Source organism: Onychostruthus taczanowskii, unplaced genomic scaffold (assembly GCF_017590055.1).
Source record: "Onychostruthus taczanowskii isolate IOZ18803 unplaced genomic scaffold, ASM1759005v1 scaffold14, whole genome shotgun sequence".
NCBI classification, from domain to species: Eukaryota; Metazoa; Chordata; class Aves; order Passeriformes; family Passeridae; genus Onychostruthus; species Onychostruthus taczanowskii.
This window is the reverse complement of record NW_024498573.1, coordinates 15,621,392-15,645,932: the sequence shown is the minus strand read 5'-3', so window position 1 is coordinate 15,645,932 and position 24,541 is coordinate 15,621,392. Positions and strand designations below refer to the sequence as shown.

The window sequence follows — 24,541 nt, the reverse complement described above, 5'->3', positions numbered from 1 at the left end:
CTCAGGCAGTGCCACGCAGAGCCGGTGTGTGTCAGACACCAGGGGGGCTTTGCTCCCAAGGCTGGGGGAGCAGCAGGGTGGGACACACCCCCTGGAACCAGCAGCAGGTTTTCCCCACTTTTCTGCAGACAAAAGCTTTGTATCCTTTTTCTGGCCAGGCGTGCCATGGAACAGCTTCAGCTCTAAATCCTCAGCACTAGATTAATCCATGGCTTTTCTCTTCTTACCCATTAATTTACCTCCTGCAAGCCTCTGCTCTGCAGTGTGGGATGACGGACTGCAGCTTGGGACCAGCCCTGCCCCAGGAGCTGCTGGGGCACACACACAGCCCTGTGCTTCTCCCAGCTCTGCTGTCCCAGGAGCTGCTGGAGAAGGCCCTGGCTCCAGAAGGGAAAAACATAAGGATAAAAACCTGACTGTGCTGCCCTGTGTGGGATGAGGGGCTTGGAGGTGCCAGACCAAGGACTCCCATCTACAGAGTCAGTGCCCACAGGAGACCAAAGACAGCACCAGAGGGGATGCCCACCCTGCAGACAGATTCACTGAAACAGCCGGGGCCTAGTGAAGAAAAATCAACTGTTGGCTTTAATTATTGCGTATGTCTTCGTCTCTAGGGCTAGGAAAATCTCAACTGGTAAATATACATTTCATCAGAATGCCCTTGGCTGAAATACACCATTAGCACATTCTTCAAAGTTACAACAAAAGTCTTAGAAATGTTAAAAAGGGATTTTTTTTTTTCCTTTACTAAAATAAAGGAGTGCACCCCCCACCCCGACAAGGCGCTAGGACGGACAGACGGGAACTCTTGGCTGTGCAAAGCAGAGCGTTGATTACAGTAACAGAAAGAAGTCGGGACAGGAGTGGGGAGCCTGCATAGCACTCGGTGAGCGGCGGGGCGGCAGCGGCGTCAGGTCAGCATGTCCCAGAGGCAGCAGCAGCAGAGCGCGGTCCAGCACGCCGTCAGGCAGGCGCTCTCGCCCGTGTCGTCCCTCCGCCGCTCCTCCACGACGTACACTGCGGGCACAGAGCGGCTGTGAGGCACAGAGCGGCGCCAGCGCCGGGCGCATCGCGACATCGGAGCGGGACAAGAACCAGGCGTGGCCCGGCCCCCGGTCAGCTTCGCAGGAGGTGCCAGCTTCCAGCACGCCTGTCTGCTCAGCCCGGCGCTGCTCAGCCCCCCTGAAGGAGGAGCTGGTCCCCAGCACCGCTCCAGCCCTACCACACACAGAACTGCCTCCTTCCCCAGGACCACAGGGCACGGACTCGTCCTGACAGGGACCGGTCCTTGTTCCAGCTCTGTGTGCCTCCTGCACGTGAGGGGACTCCCAGCTCTGTCAGCTCCCCCGAGGCACAGGCTAGGAGGGGGCAGTGCAGTGACACCACCCTGGCCAAGGGGCAGGTGCCCAAAGGCTCCAGGCATCACCTCACGAACAGAAACCACCTCTGCCCAGAGGCTCGTGGCAGTCTGCTGGGATTTACCATGCACTGCCAGCTCACAGGAGGGAGCCCCAGGTTTGGCTGGAGCTCTCCAGGCAGGGTCTCCTACTTGAGGCCAGTGTGCTGCTGGCTCTTTGTGCCAGTTCCTGACCCTCATTAGGACAGGGGAGCAGTATATCCTTGGTTCCTCCTCACTGAGCACAGGCTGCCACACCCAGAACTGCATCAGTCTGAGGGCAGGTGACTGTCCTTCCTGACAGCTTTCTTGGCTCTCTTTGCTGTGCTCTGTGTGGGAAACGTGCCCTCACACAGGAGTCCAAGCCAGGCAGGCAGCTAGTGCTGGACATGGCGCTGGCAGGCAGAAGCCTGGGCAGCACACAGCGCATGGTACCAGCCTGGTTCTCTCATGGGCTTGCTTTGTGCCCAGGAAATCCTTCCCCAGCCCCTCCTTCAGCTCTGCAGAGCGATGGGCAGAGGCTGATGTGCTCCAGCTTACACGATGCCACTACCCTGGCACCACCAAGTGAGGGAGAGAGAGGGAATCCAGTGCTCCCCAATGTCTGTGCTTGGGGACAGCCTGTGCCGGAGCCTCAGGCAGATTCCCTCTCATCAAGGGGAATAAAAGAGAAGAGGCATCCTCTGCCCAGGCACAGCCCAGCTCCAGGGGAGCCCCCACATGACATCAGCACAGCACTGCTGTCCCCCTTCCCTGACCATTCAGTCACAGCACCTGCAGCCCTTGCTCCAGGAATGTCAGGATGGAGGCACCCTTCTCCCTTCAGCCCCAGGAGGAGGTGGCAGCGCTGTGACAGGCTGTGCTGGAGCAGGAGAGGTGCCACACACTCTCCTCCCTCAGGTGCTGCTGTCCCGGCCCGCCCCTGCAGAGCCCTGGCTGGCACCTCCCAGCCGGAGCAGAGCAGGACCTGATGGAAACCTGGCTGCCAGGGGGAGGCTGCACGACCTCCTCCCTGCAGGGCAGGGCTGCGCCCAGGGCCAGCCCCTGCCACACCCACAAGGAGGGCGGAACAAGGTCCATGGCTTGTGAGCCTGCCACCCTGGCTGCCTCTTTAATTCCCCAGAAAGGATGGACCACAGACCCATCCCATGCTGTCCCAAGGGGAATATGTCACAAGGCAGACAGGACTTTGGTCAGGCCCCTCTCTCCTCCCTGCACTCAAAGCCACGCTGGAAGACTTGCAAAAGAGAACATGGAGGCTTGGAGTCCTGACCTTACACAGCAGCGTGTCAGCAGCTCTGCCCAGTGCCTGCTCTCCATGGAGAGGTGACCCAGGGGCTTGGTCTGGACTTTATTACCTTGTGGATCCAGGAGCTCTAAACAAGCAGCTCTTTGGTGTGTTTGTTTGCTCTAAGAAGGTCCTGTTACAATCAGTGGAGGCAAAACACACACTAAATGCTCTAAGAGTCCTGTGTAAGATGGTGACATCTCTGTGCCGGAGCCCCCACACAGCCCTGCCTTCCAACCAGCTGTCAGGTTCAAGCTGTCCCACCTCTGAGCCATGGGGAGCTGGATTGCTGCTGCCAGAGCATTGCCATACCCAAAACTGAGGGCCCCAGTGCCCTGAGACATGCAGATCCACACCACAGAAGGAGGCTGCCCTTTGCCAGTTGAAATCAGCTGTCCAGGATTGCAAGAAGTGTCTGCCTGAAGTATTTATGATGAATCCATTAGAAGTTTTAAGCTACAGCCAAGAGTCAGGGACAGCCGACAAAGCATGTCCAAGGCATGTACAAAGTGCTGTTATGAAACACTTGCTGAAATATTGAAGGAAATGGCTTTCCCCAGCTTGGGCCTGTGCAGAGGGAGCCGGGTGCTCTCCCCACGGCTCTCAGCTGGCTCCTGTTGGATGCTGCCCCTCTGCTCAAGGGGGTCACACTGTCCATAGGCTCACCCCTGTTCCTGCCAGCCAGCCCCCTGGCACTGCTGCCATGGCTTGTGCTGGAAGGGGCTGTCCAGAGCTGGACAAAGGACAGTCACAGCTGCCCACTAACAGCTGGGGCAGGACCAGGACAGGGCAAGGGACAGCAGCCATATCAAGGCTTTTCCAGGACTCACCATGGGTTTGGGGTGAGCCTTTATGTTAGAAACAGTGCTCATGTTTGTTCCCTCTTCTTTCTTCTGCCAAAAGCTGGAAGCCATTTAAACCAGCAGCACATTGTGGCAAAAACAGCTTTCTGCAGAAACCCTATGAAAAAAAGCTGTGGATTTCCCCCATGGCAGGCAGCCACAGTACTTCAAACCTACAGACCTTCCAAGTTCAATGAATGCCCCAAAGACAACACCTGAAATACACATTTGAGAGGTTGCTGCCTTCCACTGCAGAGCTCCTCTCCAAGGAGAGCAAATCTCATGGGCAGCTCTGCCACTGCTGCAGTCTGAGTGTGCACACCATCAACACTGGAACTTTCACAGCTGGAGCACTGCTCTGAAGAGAGACAGCCACCCCTCCTCACAGTTTGTGAAGCTTTCTTTGAAGCCACATCAATGCTTCAGGAGCTGCAGCTTTGTAGCTGTCACCACACAAATTGCCAGAGAGATTTTAAGCACAGATACAGCATTAAACAGCTTTTCTGATCTGGGTGTGGGGCTTGCAGAGGTCAGGAGAGGAGCAGGACAGCTGAAGGGTGGTCAGTTGTTCAGCCACAGCTACCAAAGCATGCAAGCTGAAAACCAGCTCAAAGACAGGCTGGGTGAACTGCTCCCAGCCCAGCCTCTCACCAACCTAGAGACACCCTACACCAATCTGCTAAATTTGGACACCTGACTGTTGGCTTCAGGGCACTATCAGAGTGACATGAGTACCTGAGGAAGGACATCAAGAGCACGTGGTAGCAGCTTCACCCACTCCTCCCAGCCCATGCAGCAGTGCTGTACAAACACAATGTCAACACCCCAAACACCACATTCAAACCCAATCCAAATCTCCCAGTGAAGGGAATTGTGGCTTTTGTGAGATTCCTCAGTGTCTGAGTGCCTCCAAGCTGAAGCCATCCGGTTTTCTATGGTGAGCATTACTGGGGACCTCATCAGCTGCTTTGTACCTCTCTTTTGGCCAAGGTTGGGCTGTCCAACCACCCCCTACAGCACAAAGGGTCCTTGTCACTATGAACAGAAGCCTGGTGGTCCCAAAATGAAGAGAAACAAGGGTGATTTCTCTTGGAGGCACTAGACAGCACTCAGTTCTAGGCTCCATTTTTGATGGTTTCATTGTTTTTCCTAAAACAGGATGGGAGAAGGTATAAACTGAGAGACCCTCCCACCTCCTAATCAGCCTTAAAGAGCATAGAGCACCATGAATCATGCTTACCCTGAAAATGGTATCAGTCCCCATAATCACACAGCAGTGGCCTGCACAAACCAGTGCAAATAACTCCCACTTTGCTTTTTAAACAAATACTACAATAGCTTCTTATTTCATGTACAGTCTACTTTATCTTGAGCATATACATTTTGTTTCTTCTCACACCTAATTGATACGTTAATCATTAGCTCCATGAAGGAAAGGAATGAGCTGTACTTTTCACCCGGTGTGGCATAAACTAAAATAGTGACCTTAAGACTGCAATGCCCCTCACTGCAGTGCTTTACTGGGTCTACTAGGACTGCAGTACAAGGGCTTTGATGCCAGAATCAGTCCATCCTCTCCCAGGATCCACACACAGGCATCACTGCCAAGGTGCCACCTCGCCTCCACGGGGTGGTGACGGTGCCTGAGAGCCCCTGAGCTCCACAAGCTCTCCCAGGAGTCCTGCTGCACACCACAGGGGCCAGGCCTTTGCCTGGGTGTCTCAGGTATGGCAGGAATGACATCCAGGCACAGAGAGGCAGCAAGGGGCAGGCTCAGGGCCTGGGCAGCAGGAGGTGCAGAGCACAGCCCAGCACTCACCACCCTCTTAAGCTGGGGGGCTCAAACCCAGCGTCCTGAAGTTTGTTCTCCTTTGGCCCAGCTGTGTGCCAGCACAGACCCCTCACCTGCACTGCTGGCTATGAGACAAGGCCTGGGGCACATGAGAGGAAGCAGCAGTGGGTGATTTATCAATCACTGCTTCTGCAGCCCCAAAATCCTTCCTGTGGAATTAGAATGGCTGTTTGCCATGGGAACAGCTGGTCAGAGCAGGAGTATTACTTAATACCAGAGTATCTGGGAGGGAGTGCACAGCAGAGAAGGGACCCATAAGCCTCTTCCCACTCGTCAATTAAGTGGGTTTTATCACAAGCCACTTCTGCACCAAGAGCTTTGTTTTCTCTTCTTCAGCAAGCAAGGAATCTTGCTCACCACCTCTTAGAATGATTTTGTGCTGTCTGCAGCAGATTGCTAAGTCAGGTCAGCCTGTGCATCTGCTTTTACCTTCATATCACTCTCACCCAGGTCCTTGGAAAGCTTTTCTGTTCAGGATGGAGGCCAGAGAAGGCAAAGTCAGCACAAGTGTATCCAAAGGATGCAGAAGTGATGGAAGGATGCAGAAGGAAGCAACAGAAAATCAAATGACCCTGAGCCCCTGGGGTGCACACTCTGGTCTGCAGGAAGAAGGGCCACCCAGCTGTGACCTCCCAGCCATCCACTTCTCCTGAAATAAACCCTCACAGGCAGCAAGTGCAAAAGAAGAGATTGCAAGACTGGGGAACAGGGACTAGACTTTTGTATGAGTTGCCACCAAGGCTGCTCTCTGCACGAGGCCTCCAGGGCACAGCCTGGGCACAGATGAGATCTAACTCCCTTGGCAAGGAAGGCATTTAATTGTTCTTTCTCTTCTCTGAGGGTATTGCTCATGCCTAACAGCTTCAGGCCTGTTATTTCCCAGCCCCCCAACTCCTTCCTGCCCAGAGGCTTTCACTGTGTGCACAGTCTCTACCGACACCACACTCAGATTTCAGGAAATATCTCAGTACACTCCTGAAACAGATACCAGAGCCAGATGGAAATTCAATAGCCCACTTCCAAGCAAAAATCTTCCAAAGCTGCAAAATGCTCAGAACAAGTTTCCCAACTCCCAGCTCCAAACACAAATGGCTACTGCCAGAGCCACCTGGGCAGAAAGCAAGTGTGACAGAACAAAAATACCACAGGGCACAGGCAGTTCCACCTGCAAATCCCCTCTGCCACCAACAGCCACTGCTGACCCAGCCCAGATTTCAGCCTGGGCTCAAGGAGAAACAACTGATCCACAACTACTCTGACCAGGTGTCAGACCTGTCCTCTTCCATGGCCTCGTGCCTGGGCTCAGCAGGTTTGGAAAATTCCTGCCTTTCTGTTCCCCTAAGGCTGAGCAGCTCCCAGGCTCACCCCAGAGAGCTGTTCCAGCTTTCAGGAAGCTGAGCAGGCCACACATTTCAGGGAAATCACTGTGCAGGCGAGCCAAGAGAGCACTTTCCAGAGCCAACACTGCACTGGGCAGAGCTGCTCCTGTCTCAGCCAGCAGCCTGGGAGCCAGGCACGAGTTAAGGCTCAGCAGGAACCAGGCAGAAGATTTTCCTGCAGCTAAGCTCAGGGCTGGAAAAGGTACTGTTTCCTCACCTGAACACACAGGGATGGGATTAAGAGATCTTGGAGATAATGGAAGTGATAATAGTCAGCTTTTATGGTGTATCAATGTGCCTGGGAAGGGTTCAACCGCTCTGAAAGGCACAAGCATTCCTTGCAGGAGTCAGCACACCTTCTGTAGGGTACTCGGGTCTTGGCAGGATGTCAGCAGGCATCAGCCAGCTCTCCAAAGCACAAAAACCCCAGCACACAGGTTAGAAGGTGTACAGGAGACATGTCATATGAGAAACAAACTTTCCCTCAGCTCAGATGTACAATAATTCAGGGCTTCAGACCCTCCAGCCTGCTTCTAGACTACAACAGATGAGAGACATCTCCCAAAACTACAGATTTTGTGAACTTCCTCTAACATTTTTTTTTAAATCAGTGAAATCTTAATTTACTGTTAAGGTAAGATGTTTTTGACCTAGTCAGCTGCAGGGCTAAGAACAGCTCAGTCCTCAGCCTGTATCAGTGCTTACACTGAAAATCAGCATCAGCCCTAGAGTTAAACAAGACCTGGCTTGGAGGGATTTACACAGCACAAACTTCATCTTACAAAGCTCTTGCAATCACGCTCAGGGTGACTGACAGGAGGAGGGACAAAGCCCAGTTTAAAGCAACAGAGAATGTGGCCCAGTGAGATCCTCCTTGTGCAGCCCCACAGGGCCAAGTCCCACAGTCTGTGCAGTGCTGGGAAAAGGCTGTGCACAATTTGCTCCTCACCCAGCCTGGTGCCAGCTGACAAGGACTGGAACAGCAGCCCCATTTAAATCAGCCCACACTGGAGCCAGCCTTGGCCTCCTGAGACCAGCTGGTCTGAAGCATGATTTCAGATACCGGACCTGAATTGGGAATAATTTTCTTTCCATCAGATTTTTATCAGATTACTCCCTCCTTGGGGGTGAGAAGCAGTGAAGGTGAGCTGAGACAGCAGCCCCAGGACTGCACTGTTTGCCAGGCAACAGCCCCCACTGTTTGTGCAGCCAGGGACAGAGGGAGGGATGATACAGCAGTCCTGGAGGAGAGAACGCTGGGTTTTAAAGCACACTGAAGAATAAGAAGCAGATAAGAGGACAACTGCCAAGTAAGACTTATTTTTTTTTGGCAGGACTCCAGCATCTGGAGTTGCAGCTCCTGAAGGTACAGGAACAGTTAAACGAAATGCTCTGACAGACTACTTAGAAAGGGTCAACAGACAGAGAGAGAAAGCCTGTCCTCCAAATTAACTCCTGGCAGGGAAGGCTCAGCTCCACATGGTTTGGGAAGCAAGGGGGTAAGGACTGAAAGGCACTGGAGAGCCTCATGATTCCAATCCCCTCCTTTCCACACAGAGGCAGGTAAAGAGGAAAATCCATCCAGCCCTGCAGCAGCAGGCAGTGCCTGTATCTAGGTGACCTGTTTATCCTGCAGCTGGACAAACATTAGGAGGCAGACAGCATCACTGTGACTATTACTCTTATCGCAGCTGGCTTTGCTGCAAGTAATCAACTTCCAGAAATAAGATTTCCACCCTGTGTGTACAACGGCTCAGATGCAATCCTGAGCTCTGTTTGCCTTCAGTGCCTGCTGACAGAGCCTGGTTCCCTTTGGCACAGCATGGAATAGCCTCATCCATTATGTTGGCATGTATCAATGGGGAGTGGGGGTAGAAATAAAACTGCTCAAATTGCTAGCATCAGCTTCTGCTTTTAGAATTAGTATGTCACTTTGTACTTTGGCTCATTCCACTTCTTTTTAAAGCATACCTTTATCAGCTGCATTACATTTCACCTCTAATTTACATAGACAAGAAAGTACCAGCTGAGCAGTCAGCAGTTACTGTGGTTTCCTTACGCCAGCTGATAACAAATAATGAAAATACTGGTGGGGAAATGAGATATCTTCTGGAACGAGGACTTTTCTTCCTCTTAAGCAAGCCCCTTCTGTAAAGAAGAACCTGCTCCCTACACAATGCTGCACACAGGAACCACATTGCTAAAGCTGTGTGTTTCCCAGCTCTGTTCTGGGGCAGGCACATCTGGTGCAGGCACTGTGGCACATCTGCCCTGTTCCAGGAACTCTCACCCACATGGACTTTGTGTGGGCAGACACAGAGTCAGCCCTCAGCCTTTGCAGCAGGAAAACTGCAGACAGGGATCAGCACGTCAGTTCCCAGAGCTAGGCAGCTGAATCAGACACCCTGAAGAATAACGTCCCTCAGGCCCAGCATACACATCACCATCTCTGAAGGCAAAGGGCAAGCTGTTTATTTCTAATGAACAACAACCAAGTCAGTTGCCAGCCCTAGCAAGATGTGAGACGTGGGGCTTCTTTGGAGACTTTGGAATCAGTAACCTGGTGAAGCCTAAAAGCCATCCATCCAAAAAAACAAACCCATGAGGGCTTCTGTGCCACCTCAGCCAGTCACCAGTGAGTCTCCAGCTTTCTGCTCCTTTATATGGGAAAAAACATTTGCTTTGAGGCCTTTCACACCCTGAGGGGATACAAGCTTGTACTCCATCCCCTCTGGGAGAAGGGGCCAAGGAACACTGGGATCAGCTGCAGTCTCCCTGTCCCACAGTGCCCTGTGGGGGTGGCCACATGGCAGTCATACGGCCCCAGCACTGTCTTAACACATAACCACAAGCTGATTTCTGCACCCCAGACATCCTTGTGGTTGCTAATCCTGCACAGACAGCCCAGAGGGGAGCACACGTGTTGTCCTTGTTCAGAGCTGGTCTGGACTGCAGCTTCCCCCAACAAGCCTTTAGGTTTGTCCCCCTATCCAATGGCATACTGAAAAGGTGGTGACATCCCTTTCTCAGCTATTTGTTTCAGAGTCACTGCTCACTGGACAGGAAGAACTTTCTCCTTCCTACCCTTAGCAGCACTCAGGTTAAGCTGCTTCCCTGTTAAGTCTCAAATGCAGCTTTAATACAGAAAGTGAGGCATGTGAAGTTTTTTTACTTCTCCAAGGAATGGAAACAATGGACAGCCTATGTCCATTGCTACTCCTGATAGGCTACAAATTACGATGAAACAACACCATCACCATAAAATGCTACTTTATCATCAGATTCTGAGAGCTCAACAGTAATTATTTCCATCTGTGTGATCCACTCAAGACCAAAATATGATACATAATTACTTCTACACATTAGCATTAGCATATTGGCTACAATCTACAACATAAGAGCCCGCTTTGCAGCCTGCCCACACAGTAAAATAATGTAAAGCATAGAATGCAAAGTATAGCAAATTTCCTAGTTTTCACTGTGGACACACATTTGCTCAGAAATACTAATGTACTACCAGGAGTAGCTTAATTCATTAGATTAAGCAAAGTCACGTAGGAGAGCAAAACATCCGCTCTGAAAGGAAAGCATCCACACAGCAGCTCTTCCCAGATAATTGTTTGGAAACACCACAGGAACTGACAAGCCACATGAAATCACACTGGACCAGCTAGGCTGACTGCAACGCCTTGATTAAATTTAGATGTCAATTTTTTGTATTAGAAGTTCAGCCACACCAACAGATACATAGCACCAGTGTAACAGATTTATAAAAGATTAGTTTTTTTAGAGACATCCACTCTAAACTAGACACTCCTGGAGTTCCTAAACAAAGCCCCTTTGAAAGCTCTTTTACAGTGTCACAGAACAAAGCTCAGGTTCCAGTTTGACAGACTAGCAAGGAGCAAGGCGGGGAGGGGAAGAGTGTTTAACAGAAGGAGAATGAAGAAAAAGAAAGCTTTTGCAGACAAATGCAAAGTTATAGCCCTGACTTCACTTTGCAGACATGAATAAATGTGTTTAAAATAAATATGTGCCATCCAGAGGGACCTGGACAGGCTGGAGAGGTGAGGGAATGTGAATCTCATGAAGTTCAGCTGGGCCAAGCAGAAGCTCCTGTACCTGGGAAGGGGCAATCCCAAATACAAACACAGACTGGGCGGAGCATGGATGGACAGCAGCTCTGGGGAGGACTTGGAGGCAGGGTTAGATGGATTTTGGGGAGAAATTCTTCCCCGTGAGGGTGGGGAGGCCCTGGCACAGGGTGCCCCATCACAAGAATTGTTCAAGGCCAGGCTGGATGGGATAGTGGAAGGTGTCCCTGCCCATGGCAGGGGGGTTGGAATAGGCTGATCTTGACGTTCCTTCCAACTCAAACCATGCTGCAATTCTATCCCTTTTTTACATCTACTTCTGCAAAAGCACAGCAAATCAGAGGCTCCCAAGGTGGATTCAGAGACCACCTGCAGCTGCAGGAAGGCAGTTCAAGGGGCAAGACTTACCAGAAGGTTTTTGATTTATGGGTTACAGAGCTGCTTCTGCAGAGCTGAAGTTGTGTTACTTTAGGCTTAACAAAATCAAACCTCCTGAAGAACAAGCCTGAGCTTCCAGTGAAACACACTCAAATACATCACTGCTTGTCCCCTCCAATTTCTTTGTGCTGGCCCACAGGTTTGTGAGCAGAGCAGAGGACATTCAGTGTCATCAGTTCCCTGATCCAGTTTGATACGAGATCCTTCAAGCTTCCAAGGCAGCAGAACTATCTCAAAGCCACAGCCCCTGTGTCCCCTCAGCCTCTGCCAGCACATCCCTTTGTGTGGCTATAGCAAAAAAGCAACACTGGCACCAAGCAAAGATGTTCAACATGGAAGACAAGGAGTTGTCCCCTGCCTAGTACTAAAACATCTCTTAGCCACCCCAAAACCCCAGGGAAAACCCTGATTACACTTTGAGTCTGTGGTGGAAGTGGTGGGAAGCATAACCATGCTGCTGCCTCCTCCTCCTCCTCAAAGGCAGGGCTCTCACTCTGTTACAGAGGAAGTTGAACTCATGATTTGCCCTCAATTCAGGTTCTTATTCCCTCACACCAATTGTTCACTGCTAAAATTGGGGCCCTCCTGATAGACCCACATCACACTGTTCAAACCCACTGAACAGTCCCATCTCTCTCAGCTTCTCCTCACAGAAAGGAGGAGAAGCTCTGGTCCTTTAATCATCTCCTCTGCCTCTGCTCTGGCAATCTGAGCCTGCAGCAAGCCCCAGGAGAGCAGCGGGTGCCAGGGCATACCAGTGTGCCACACTGTGGGGACGTGGCACACAGATGGATCAGACAACTGCCAGAGGGATGGTGCACCATCCTCCCTCCCTTCCCCAGAAACCAGGGTTTTTCCACAGAATGATAACAACTTCAGGAAAAAGCAAAATGTCCAGGAATGAGTAGATCACTTGGACAGATACTGATGGGCTCAAGAAAACCTAGGCCCATTAATTCAGTAGGAATTGTACATTTGAATATTATAAGCTTTAACTGTGCAGCCTTTGGCTGAAAATTATCAACCAAGAGACAGGTGGAATGAGAGTTGTGGCAAGTCCAAAGCCTGTGCAACAACCTCAGCATAAGGATTTCCTTGAGGAATCAGCAGTAAGGATGCTCAGCAGTATTCTCCAACAACCTGAGAGAGAACTGTGAGAGACACTACAGCAAAATAAAGCATGAAAACAAGCTGTAAACAAAACGGCCATTTCAAACAAGTCCCCACCTCCTCCAAGGCCATTATGGTCAGGTGCTGGTGAACACTTTCCTTCAAGGTCAGCATGCACTCACGTGAGGCAAACCAGCGTCCCTGACACGCTGCTGCAGCTGCTCAGCCATACCTGTGTTTTTCGGCCCGTCTGCGTACACTGGTCCTGGCGGTGGTGGAGGAGCGTTCTGCCATCCATACTGGGGATATCCTTGGTAGCCTGGCTGGCCTGGCTGGTAGGGCCCGGGGGGATAGCCAGGGTAGGGGCCAGGGGGGCCCCCTGGCTGCTGTGCATAGGGTGGGTACGGGGCAGTCGGGCCCGGGCCGGGGTACGGTGGAGGATTATCGTAGCTCATGTGGGATGCAGAATCTGTCCTGCAAAAGAGGGAAACAAACAGGACAACTGGTTTGCTTTCGTCTGCTCATCCATGACCGTATGAGTTCCATTTCACACTGCTCTCCAAGGGCCCTACATCGTGTGAGAAACAGACTTCAAAATACCTAGTTAAGCAGCAAATTTATTTTTAACCCTAGCACAGGGGCAGAGAGGGAGTTGAAGTGATTTCTCCAAGTGATGTAAGTTTAGCTGAGCAGCTATTCACCCTAAGACCTAAGTCTTGCAGCAGCAAAGCAAAACCCTCTGCTTCCACTCATGAATTAAAATGCTTTCAAGAGAGATTCAGAAGTGGTTATTTCCTGTTTCTGTCAATATTGGAAAGGAAAACAATACAAAAATGCAGCCTGTTCCGGGCATATTTGATAGCTTTGACAGGAGAAGGAGTGAACACAAATGTCCATTACACTTCTGCTAATTGTTAAAGCCTCCAGACCACTCTGGAGCAAGGCTGTATATGAATAATTTCCTGATGACACTGTACCCCAGCACGTTGTGTAGTCTTCCAGTCATACACAACTGAATCATTAAGCGGCCACAAGAAATTAGGGCCTTGGGCTCAGCCTCATTCAAAAAGCAACACTAAAGATACCTCAGAGAGTTGATTCTCATGAAACCCATGTTATGTATTACTCATGGCACAGCCATCAGAAGACACGACTGGCACAATACTGCAATTTTAATGAACCTCTAAGCAGCATGACTAAGCAAACCATTTCTTACATTAGGCTCCTGAAGCTTCTCCCTGTCTGAGAAACAGAAGTGTATGTTAATATCCTACAAATTCAGGAACCTTCCTGGCTGAAGCAGCTGAACCCTGCTATTTCCTTCCCCTATCGCAGGGTGCAGACAGATCACCAGTTCCCTTTGCTACACACCTCCTCCCCCACGCCACGGGGAGCAATACCAGGAGCACACTCTGGCTTGCAGTGGGAGAGGCCGGCCAGCAGGAGCCCCTCTGGATGGCACTGGGATGGGCTGGCTGCTCAGCCCTCTCGGGGACGGGCAGCAGGAACCACGGGCACATCCAGCGAGCCGGGGCTGAGGCACCCCGAAGGATTCCAGCCTGGCACGGCGAGCGGAGCCCAGCGCCCGGGCGGCCGCAGTCCCCGTGGCTCCGTGTGTGCACAGCCGCTGCCCGAGCGCCTCGCAGCGCCGGCTGCCCTCCCCGAGCACGGATCCCAAGGCTCTCGCTTGTTTACACGTTGCTCCTGCCCGAAGGTCGCCAGCACGATGGTGCCAAGCGGCACGGTGCACACAGCCCGGCTGATCCCACGCAGTGCCTGCGACACAGGGCTGCTCCAAGGGGACCGGGGCTGCTCCAAGGGGACCGGGGCTGCTCCAAGGGGACCGGGGCTGCCAACCCTGTCCTGCAGGACACCGAGCAGCCCTTGAGGCTCGCAGGCTGCAGCTGTCACTCACCTGAATTCATCCCAGCGCTCCTCCCGGTGTGCCAGGCACAGTCACAGGATCACAAACATGCCGAGTTGGACAAGGACCATCCAGTTCAATCCCTGGTTCTGCACAGACACCCCAACAGCCCCACCCTGTGCCTGGGAGCATTGTCCAAGAGCTCCTGGAGCTCTGGCAGCCTGGGGGCTGTGACCATTCCCTGGTCAGTGCCCCCCAGTACCCTCTGGGGGAAGAGGCTTTTCCTGATCTCCAATCTAACCCTGCCCTGACACAGCTCCAGCCGTTCCCTGGGTCCTGTCACTGGTCACAAAGTGAACGGATCAGTGTCTGTCACCCCTCTTTCCTTCACAAAGAAGTTGTCCCAGCTAACTGCTAAGGCAGTGCTATACCCTGCAGACAATGCCTTTTAATGGCTTTGTCAAGAGTTTTAACTGCTTAACCAAATGCCAGGGATTACAGGAATTTTATTTATGTTTTGTTTTTTTTCCCCACTGCTAGGCCAGCCAGACCACTTAACTGCTCACTTTAAAACTGACAAGCACAACATACACTTAACTCAAGGCTCTTTAACCACTGCACTGCAATGCAACGTCCCTACCAAGTCTCCAGCAAGGAAATTCTTCCTTAGGGGGGCAGGGAAAGGCAGGCAGCAAGCCCTACAAATCACTTCAATGCAATCAATTAGAGAACTGGGACGTACCAGGCCACTAACGCTCATCTAACCCAGAAAATTGTCCCAAAATAACATCCAAAAGCAAGTTTCCAGGGAAGAACAAGGCCAGAGCGAGTGTGTGTGTATACCCACACACCACTGCATGTTACAGAGGAACTACTTGGTGCACAGAGAGCCCTGTGAAGCCCCTGGTTTGCTCAGCCTCCCTGACCCCATGTACAGCTTCCATGCCTGCTCCTGGCATGAGGGGATCCTGGGCACTGCTGCCTGCCTTGTGGAAAACTGCCTCCTGCCCCATCAGGGTGGCTGCAGGAGCTCACCCTCCTGAATTTAGGGGTGCACCAAACCAGGGAGGTGGCATGTGGGAATGCCCTGCTCCAGATCAAAGAGCCCCAGCCCACTGCCTGCTCCTTGGGCAGGGGACAAGCTCTCCATCCATGTCCCCCTTCTCTGTTCAAGGGTGTAATTTCACACCCTAGGTACAAATACATGTGTTTTTATATGGACACACACACAAGGCATTCAAAGGCAGCAAACAACAGACCATGTTTTGTTCATAAACCTCAAGCACTCCCTGGGCTTCGATGAGCACTGTCCAGCTCCAGCAGATGCACCTGGATTACTTCAGTTTTCAATGTCCTTCTGCCCAAGAGGATGGTCAACTCAGCCCACGATTCCCAGGGAAGGTCAGTCTTCCTTTCTGTCCCTTCAGATGCATAAATTCATTTATCTACATTCAATATCACTGGCATTTTAGTGCTGAAGCAAGGTTTAACAGATGCTGTGATTCTTCAGCAGGCTGTGAACTCAAATTCAGTCAGCAAATTGTAACAAACTCAGCCATTCCACTGCTCCCTTACCAAGGGGACTCGTGCTGGGACTGCTGGGGGCCACCTTTCTCCATCAGGACTGGCCATTCACTCCCTTTGGAGCCTGCCTGGCCTCGGTGCAAGCACCCGGCACGGGAACATGCCAGAATCGCTCTGGAGCCAGTGGAACCACCCAGGTAACAAAGCAGCTCTGCAGAAAGAGCCGAGATGGGGATCAGGTGTACGTGGTACAGCTCAGAAACCCCTGAGTGTGGTAAGAGGACAGCCTGGTTAAAACCAACATGGGGATGAACAAAAAAACCTGCACACCAGCAGCTCTGCAGAAAGGTCTGTGAAAGGGTCAGAAGGAGTTAAAAATCCAGTGGCTTGAGCAAACAGAGAAGTGGCAGCACAGGGAACAAGAAAGAACCACTCGTGTTCTTTGTTTACCAGCTCCGTGTTAGCCATGTCAAAACAGTTTTGGAAGAGAAGACCGGTTTGGAGTGGAGGCAGTAACTGAGATTCCATCTGCTGATAGGGGAGAGGTACCGAGGGGAAAACTGGCCAGAACCTACTGACAGCTGTACAGATGCCTGGGCAGAGACAGCAGAACAACAGAACAGAGGAAAAGATGGAGACTAAGAAGAGCATATTCCACAACTGAGGGTAAAGTAATATAACTGAGATTAGGCAAGTGATAAAAGAGTGTCCAGCATGAACACTTTCAGCAGCCACTGGGGATTTGTCTGTGAAGAGTGAGAAAACTCCTGAAGATTCACCAGGCATTCAGCAAGGCCAGGTGGGAGCTGTGGAACCTCAGTTCTCGGAAAGAATCTTTCCTTTTCCCGCAGTTTCACTGCCAGTCATTGCTACACATACACACATTCCTACTTGCCCTTTTTGAGCTGTGTGACAACACTGAGATTTCCTTCAGTCTCATGACCTCATACATGACTTCACACACTTCCTAGCCCTATTTACTCACATGGATATGTGTTTGCATGGCAGGGTTTTGAATCATGAAGCAGATGCTTTTCAGAGACATACCTGAGCTCTTAGTCAAACGTATCACCAAGCTTTGCTGTGGGCTCTCACCCCAGCCAGTAAATCTGTGTGAGCTGCAACCAGGACCAGCCCCTGTGAGGTTGCATCAGAACTTGTATCTGTGGCTTTCCTGGTCACCACCTCTCAGAGACAAAGCTCAGAAGAAGGAAGCCAACCACCAGTAAAGCCTTTTGCCTTCCATGGCGCTGCAGGAGGTCCAGCAGGAAGAGCCACTACAGAGCTCAATGGTCCCTGCACAGCCTCACAAAGAGATTTCCTTGCAAACAAAGAGACTTCCTTGACTGTCACTAAGCATTTGCCCTGTCTGCTGCTGTTTAACAACAGAGAAATTGCTAATCCATCTGAAGAGAATGGCAAACCACGCTCCTATTCCTCCTCCCCAGCGCATCAGTGCTTTTGCTAAGGGGCAAGTTCATTGGTACATCATTGTTTCCTTAAGTTATATTCAAACTTCTTTGTTCCACACTGCTAAGTAAAGATTATTTCCCCTACCCCAAGAGCAGGGTTTCATTTTTAAACAAACTGCTTACCATACCCCAGCCAGAAGGCTGCAAAAGGTCTGCAAAGCAGAAGTCACTGAAGTATGGTGTTGTATAGAAAATGCACATGACCCCAGATGTGCATGTACACACAGAGGTACAACAGGCAAGAACCACCATCCTATGGGAGAATATCAGTCCCTCTACAGCTGTAACCTGGCTCTGGCTAAGGCTTAGCAAAAGGTGCAAGTACAGAACTATAATGCTTTGCATTCACTACACACGGATATATATTTAGCTTGTCTATTTTGGCAACCAATCCTTAGAGAAACAAATTTCACCATTAGGCTTTGAAAAGACTTCTGATTGCTTCACACTTACTGCCTTGTACAAGGCCAGCAAACCGAGGCAGCTGCTACACAACTAGTCAGTCATTGCTCCTGATCCTCCTCTTACAGCACACTCATGAATTTATTATCTTTTTCTTTTTTTCAGGCATGTCTCCTGAGCTGAAGACTGTGTGCTTCAACAGAACCTGCAACATTCCTTGATTATTCTTTCCAGCCGTCACTGTGCCTTTTAGTGTCACCATTTGTCTAGGAGGAAGCAGGCAGACTCTCTCTGCACTGTGCCACAGCTGTCTCCTGCTTCCCACCCCTTTCCCAGCCCACTCCCAGGGCAGCTCTTGCCATCCATCAAGCTAAAAACAGAGCTCAAGTTGCACTGTACGTCACTGCAACTGCGAGATCCTTCCAAGTGGGAATAGCTCCTGTAGAGCCTGGCACTGCACACGTACAGCTCACCACACTGCTCACCCAGCGACAAGACACAGCCTCTTCCTGGAAACAGCCTCAGCTTCAGCCTGGGGAAGGCTCATCATCCACAAGCTGCCACCTCTAAAACTAGGAACAAAGGAACAGGAAGCCTAATTTAGATGGCTGTTGGCTACATCACTCCATAAGTGCAGCCCTATGGCACAGCATGGGGGCCTGGACAGGGAGGACTTTTGGTCAGAGGGTAACACGATACATGAAAACAACCAAGAATGAAGAGAATAGGGAACGCATGTTGGAGGAACACTTTTCTGTTGGCACAAGGGTTGTCCAAACAAAAACCCCTCAGAGCCTGCCAAGATGACCCAGTTTCACCCTTTTTCCTTCCTCCAAAAGGCCACGTACAAGGCTGGCACTCCCAAACATCTCTTGAGGTCAGACTAATTATGGCCACCATAATTGTTGCCTAAATTATGGGAAAGCACTAGGAATCTGCTTCTACCTGTTGGTACCTTGTTACCTTGGCAAAACTGAGGAGAGCACTCATAAATCCATCAATCCATCTGCATTTTTACACAGTAGGTGTTCACAGCTACTAATCCACCTGCAAAGAAACACCAGTCCCTGTGGACAGCTGCCTGCAAGTAAGATCCTTCAAATGCAATCTCCAGTGCAGGCAAATCTATTAAATAAAGAACTGTGCATAGGGGTGAAAGGACAACTAACCAGGGCGCTGAAACAGGGTGAAACGCCTTCTCTTGCACAGGGAACAGTGCAAGAAACAGCCCTATGAAAACAAATGGGGGATTAGTAAATGAAACAAACAAACAAACCAAAGAAAATCAGCAGTCTGGAACACAGAAGAAAACCCCCCACAACGACCCAAAAACAATTAGCAGATTTCTGGAATTTAAAGGTGAGAAGTTGCTTGTTTTTAGGACAGCAGAACAAGCATTGCACCTCATGCTGCTGTGGTCAGGAGGAATCACATTTTGGGTATGGCAGGTATTGATTCAGCTGGTCTTTGCAGAGATGAAGATGGAGGGCACGGTGAGAGGCCAGACCCTGAGAAGGACAACTGGGGCACCCTGATGTAACCCACCCCTTCCAATGCCTGCAGCGCTAGGAAGTAGTTTTCCAATACAGAGCTCTAATGGAAAGTACATTTAACATCAACAATCCAGCTCCTGGCAACCAGCCTAGCATTTAAATTACATTTCATATGAACAGTACCCAAATGAAAAAGAGCACAAGTGGCTTTTAAATGGCACTGGCTTCGTGTTTCCCTCTTACCAGCTTATTTGTCAGCTCCATTTAGTGATTGTATGAAAGGTATGTTAAGGATAAATTGTAAGAGATTCCATTCTTGCTCAGTTTGCTTCCAGGAAAAGCTTCCTCCCTGATTTGCCCTCCCACTTCACCAGGTAGCTCCATCAGCCTAGACTAATAGCTGAGAGGGAACAAGAGCTGCCTCCACCTTTTCTGACAAAAGCTGTTTGAAACTACTTTAATTTCCAAAATGCAGGTCTAGGCAAAAGCAAAAAGCCCAGCTTTGTGCTGTAAAAGGAAGAGCTAAAACCCACTACTCTGTTCAAGCCCATTTCCTTAAGAGGTGTCCTGACTCCAGGACACTCACAGTCCTTGGGAAGAGGGACAGTTCCTCGTGTTTAGCTGAGTGGCTGTCAGGCATCTCCTGCACAAAAACAACTGCTGTTGCTCATGTGGCTGAAGCCACCAGATCAGGCAGCTCTGTGCAGTGAGCAGAGGTTTGGATGAACAAGCATTTAACCTTCCTGAGCCAGGTATTCCCTCCTCCTGGTATCCTCCAAGCCCTCCAGAGATCTGAAATCTGCCCATGTGTGAAAATGGAAAGCGCAAATGATGTTTGAGGCTGACGCTGGTGTCTCTATAAACCGTCCCAGCTCACCAGTCCCATTGTCTGCCCTGCCTTCTTGGCAAAACCATAATGGATACGCACATTTCCAGGTGACTTTGGCTTCAGAAACCAGGATTCGATCAGCGCTAAAGGGTTGTCATGATGACAGTTTTTGCCTCAGAGGCAACATCCCTTGTGGAGCTTCACAGTCACAGATTTCCACAGAACTCTAACCAATGCACCTTCACACCAACACAGGATTGTGTGCCAGGATTTCCCTTCTTCAGACAAATTTCGATGTCTCATCAATTGTTACCAACACACAAACCTCTTCAGAAACACTACCATCACTTACTGCCTGCCCCCTGTCTACCTACATGTTCTGCATGGCAGAAGGAAAGTATGAAGATGACATGGTCCCTGTAATAAAAGCATTAGTGGGAAAAATCCCAAAGCCAGTGCCCTGCTACTGTTATTACACGAACCGCAACATTATGGGTGGGAAATTGTGCAGTTTTTCAGACATGTGATGAAAGGTTTTAGAAAACCTTTAGATGAAATATACTTTAACACCAGGAACTAACAATTACAAATATGGAAAGCATCACTTCACAGCCCCTCAGGTGGTGTCAGCCATGGTACTTGTTGCTGACACACCAGGTGAGACTCTGCCCAGGTACAGCAGTGCCTGGGGCAAAATACACCAAAAAGCAAAGTCCTTTACAGAAACAGTTTCAGAGAGAAGCATCAACATCTTGATTTCAGATTTGGAATGCTTTTGCATGCACTGCTCTTGTTCAAGTCTTTGTATAACGTATTGCCTTAGATAATTCTGGAAATACACAACTATAATTTGCTGTTAAAGTGGTGTACTGACTGTTTTAAAGTGCAACAAATACCAAACAACAAAAAACTCAATGAAAACATCTGACTGTCCCATAAAACTAGACGTGCAAATAACAGTTAAAGCAAGCAGCTTTGTTGGTCTAAGTGAGAAGAGAACGTGAAACAAACAGTTTGGCAAGAAAATTAGTAAGCACAGCTAATACATTTGTATGTTATTCAGATGGTGTTCTGGCAGCATTCCAGCCATGGAACAGCAGCAGTCTTTCAGGAAAACTTCCCCAGCTCTGAAGCACTGGTAGATTAAGTGGGAGATACCACCCAGAGCACAATGATTTTCTAGCACACAGCTCCCAAGGCACGGCTATGTTGCTGTGTGCAGACAGAAATACAGGCGTTTTCTGCAGCTGAGATCTCATTACTCAGAAAGAGATTGCCATGATAGGCTGGAAAATGGAATGAGACTGAGATTTCTCCACCCCTCTCCACGTTTTTTCACTTTTTCGGCTTTTCCATATCTTTCCTGTGGCTCTAACATGATGCTTTATTTTGCCTGTAGGGCGTATGCAAAAATCCTCTTTAATGTCTGCTTGTCACAGGCCACTCCCAGATTCTCCCAGTGGTCACCGAACCAAGAAAGCCTTTGCCTTACCTTGTCAGGGGCTGAAAAACTTCCACATACCAAGGGACTGTCCTCAACAGCTGGTAAGACCAAATAATACCTCAAGAATACATTATAATCCTAGTGTGGAAATCTCTCTCTCTGATATTTAAGTGACAGAAACAGCAGCTTTTGTTCAGCATAAGGAATACAACAGACTAGATGCTTCCGAGGAGGTCCATTCCCCAAAGCTTCTGCAATCCCAGCCAGCTGAGGCAGGCACTGGAGCACAGCAGTGCTCCCTCCCAGGACAGGGTGGTGATGGCACTTCCACGCAAGGGGATCCCAGCTGGGAAGAGCTCCCAGGATACAGCTGTGAGGGTAGCCCAGCATCTGCCTGCCCCTCAGCAGGGGTGTGAGGCCAAGCAGCTCACCAGGAATCCTGGGGAAGGCAGCCTCCCCACGCTGGGCTGAGCAGGCTCGGAGGCTCCCTGTGGGAATGCAGGCAGGATGCCAGGCCTGGCAACACTGACCGCTTGCTTGAATGACTCGGGTCCTTCCTATCTTCCCCTATTCCCAGAAATGACGGTGCTATTTTCTACTCATTGAGCCAGTGGGTTTGAGGTCAGCAGCAGGAAGTTGAGAAAGGCAGGATACACAACCCAGAGAGTAGAAAATATCAATACTGACAGCAGAGAATGAGTGAACCTGCCCATTCAAGGCTCCAGCGCCCACGAGAAGTTTTCAGGGAGCCCTGACAAGCTTCCATCCGTGCCACAGAGAGATCACAAACAGGGGACAGGAGAAATGCAGACCTGTTTCTTACACATCTAGAGTTACATAAACTTGCTTTGCCCTCATAGAAAAAAAAACAAAACTAAAATCAGGGAACATACTAATCTGATCCTGCACAGAAGTACCCCAGAACAGGCAGCTCCTCTGTTTAGGGCACACAAAGTCCTCCAGGTACTTCTCTGTCATCCCAGTGCAATGCTACGAGCAGGAACCTCTCTGCTTACAGCCACTGAACACCTCTGGTTTTCTGAGCAGCAAACCACTGCCAATTTTAAATGTAGCATGGCCCTGGGGGACACAGGGCAGCAGAACAGCAGAGCTCTCTGCTCTGACTGACACCAGGGCACCGCCTCGCAGGGTCTGCTCAGACGCACAGAGCCCCCACCCATGTCAGAGCCACTCCTTTACAGGACACCTCCTCTTCGACCTCTGCTGCAAGGACACCCACCAGCCTCTGCAGATTATCAGTTACAGCTCTCACACCATTTGGGGAATGACAAATCAGTATTTAACAAAGATGGCCTTTATAGCATGTGAATAAGGGGAAGAGTGTAGCAGACTTTGTGGTGCAGAAGTTCCTGTGCTCAGTAAAACCACTATTCTGCGCAGCAGAAGATTATTATCTAACATGCATATTAATCCCTGACTGTCCCCAAAAAGCACTGAAATACAATCAGAAAAATTTATAAAGTCTCAGTGTTTTCAGCCTCCTCCTCAGTCTACCTGATATAGTAATATTATTATTATCATCATCAAAAATTTCTAGGAAGAGTCACTTATTATTTAAGCAACTGATGAGAAATACCTCATTGCTAGCACAGCACGCTTCCCACACCTTGTATCCTATCACTGTATTTACACAGCACAAGGAGAAGGCAGCTGCTCAGCACAGTCGTTTTAACTCACCCACACTCACTACCTTACCCAAACTTACCCTATTTACAACCAGGTTGTTCACACACGTCTCGTAGTAGAGGCATCAAAAGCAAAAGGCACCTCTTTTTTTCCTTTCAGCTAAAGCTAAACACGAAGCTGGGACGAGTGGGGCAGATCCTGGCGCTAGCCTGGATAGGAGGGGTGGCACATCCATGCGGCAGAGAGGAGACGAGTGCTCTCCTCCCCTCATTCTCCTGTTTCACCGTGACATTTAATTATCCAAATGAGGTGTCCTCAGCTATAGCAACAGAAAACATAAATCCAGGACAACCACAATGGCTTTAAAACACAGGACGCAGCACTATTATTTTTACTCCGAGCGCTGCCATACCTCTCGCTCTACACCAAATAAGCCTGAGCATCGGTACCAGCCGTGCCCACCCGCTCCGGGCGCCCGCCCTGGGGTCGCGCACGGCCTCAGCCGGGCAGCAGCGCGGGAGCCGAGCCTGGAGCTGCCGGGGGCGGGACCCGCGCTGGGTGAGCGCCCGGGGGCTCCACCGGGCCCCTCCTGCCGCGACCCCTCCGGAGCGCTGTCCGCAGGGCGGTCACCCACCGCGGGCTCCCAGGGACGGGACGGGTCCGGCCCTTCACCCCGGCGAGCCTTCCTCCTCATCCTCCTTCTCCGCGTCCGTCCTGCGCGGCCCCGCTCCCACCACCCGCCGTAGCTCCCAGCCGAGCCGAGCCGAGCCGAGCCCGAGCCGAGCCCGAGCCGAGCCGAGCCGAGCCGAGCCGAGCCCGACCCAGGCCCCCCGGCCCCTCACAGAGCCCCGGTACCTGCGCGTCTCGCGCCGCCGCCCGCACCTGCTGCGCGCCCCGCGGCACGGTGACGTCACGGGAGACAGGCCACGCCCCCCCGGACGGGGCAGTCACGTCACGGACTGGGCCCCGCCTCAGGGGGCGTGACCTTGATTGGGGCGTGGCCGAGGGAGCGACGCGGGCAGCCCCGGGCCTGGGCCCTGTCACTGTCCGAGCTGCTGCTCTTGTCTCTGTCCCTGTCCCTCCCCTGTCCCAGCTACTGTTCTTGTCCCTGTCCGTCTCAGCTATTGCTCCTGTCCCTCCCCTGTCCCTGCTACTGTTCTTGTCCCTGTCCCAGATGTCGCCCCTATCCCTGTTGTTGTCCCTGTCCCAGCTTCTGCTCTTGTCTCTGTCCCTACCCTGTCCCTGTCCCAGCTCTTGTCCCCTGTCCCTGTCGTTGTCCCTGCCCCAGTCGTTGTCCCTGTTCCAGTTACTGCCCTTGTCTCTGTCGCGTACCTCTCCCTGCCCCGTCCCTGTCACAGCTGCGGCCCTTGTCTCTGTCCGTGCCCCATCCCTGTTCCTGTCCCAGCTGCTGCCACTGTTCCTGTCCCAGCGCCATCCCTGTCCCAGCTGCTGCCACTGTTCCTGTCT

The 24,541-nt window shown here is 51.0% G+C and overlaps 1 protein-coding gene across 8 annotated transcripts; it reads right to left on the bottom strand.

The window, feature by feature from the left end:
* Window positions 1-562: 562 nt before the first annotated feature.
* Window positions 563-24,020, bottom strand: CYSTM1 (cysteine rich transmembrane module containing 1). Of its 8 annotated transcripts, none has more exons than XM_041397955.1 (3): window positions 23,930-24,020; window positions 12,632-12,873; window positions 563-1,017 (listed from the first exon to the last, which is right to left on the bottom strand). In XM_041397955.1, the coding sequence occupies exons 2-3, from the start codon at window positions 12,852-12,854 to the stop codon at window positions 911-913; spliced, it is 330 nt and encodes a 109-aa protein (XP_041253889.1). In that variant the 5' UTR covers window positions 12,855-12,873; window positions 23,930-24,020; the 3' UTR covers window positions 563-910. The 8 variants fall into 8 exon arrangements, with proteins under 8 accessions (XP_041253889.1, XP_041253893.1, XP_041253890.1 ...); XM_041397959.1 differs by having other exon boundaries at window positions 23,957-23,985; XM_041397956.1 differs by having other exon boundaries at window positions 23,934-23,957.
* Between the last annotated feature and the right edge of the window lie 521 nt (window positions 24,021-24,541).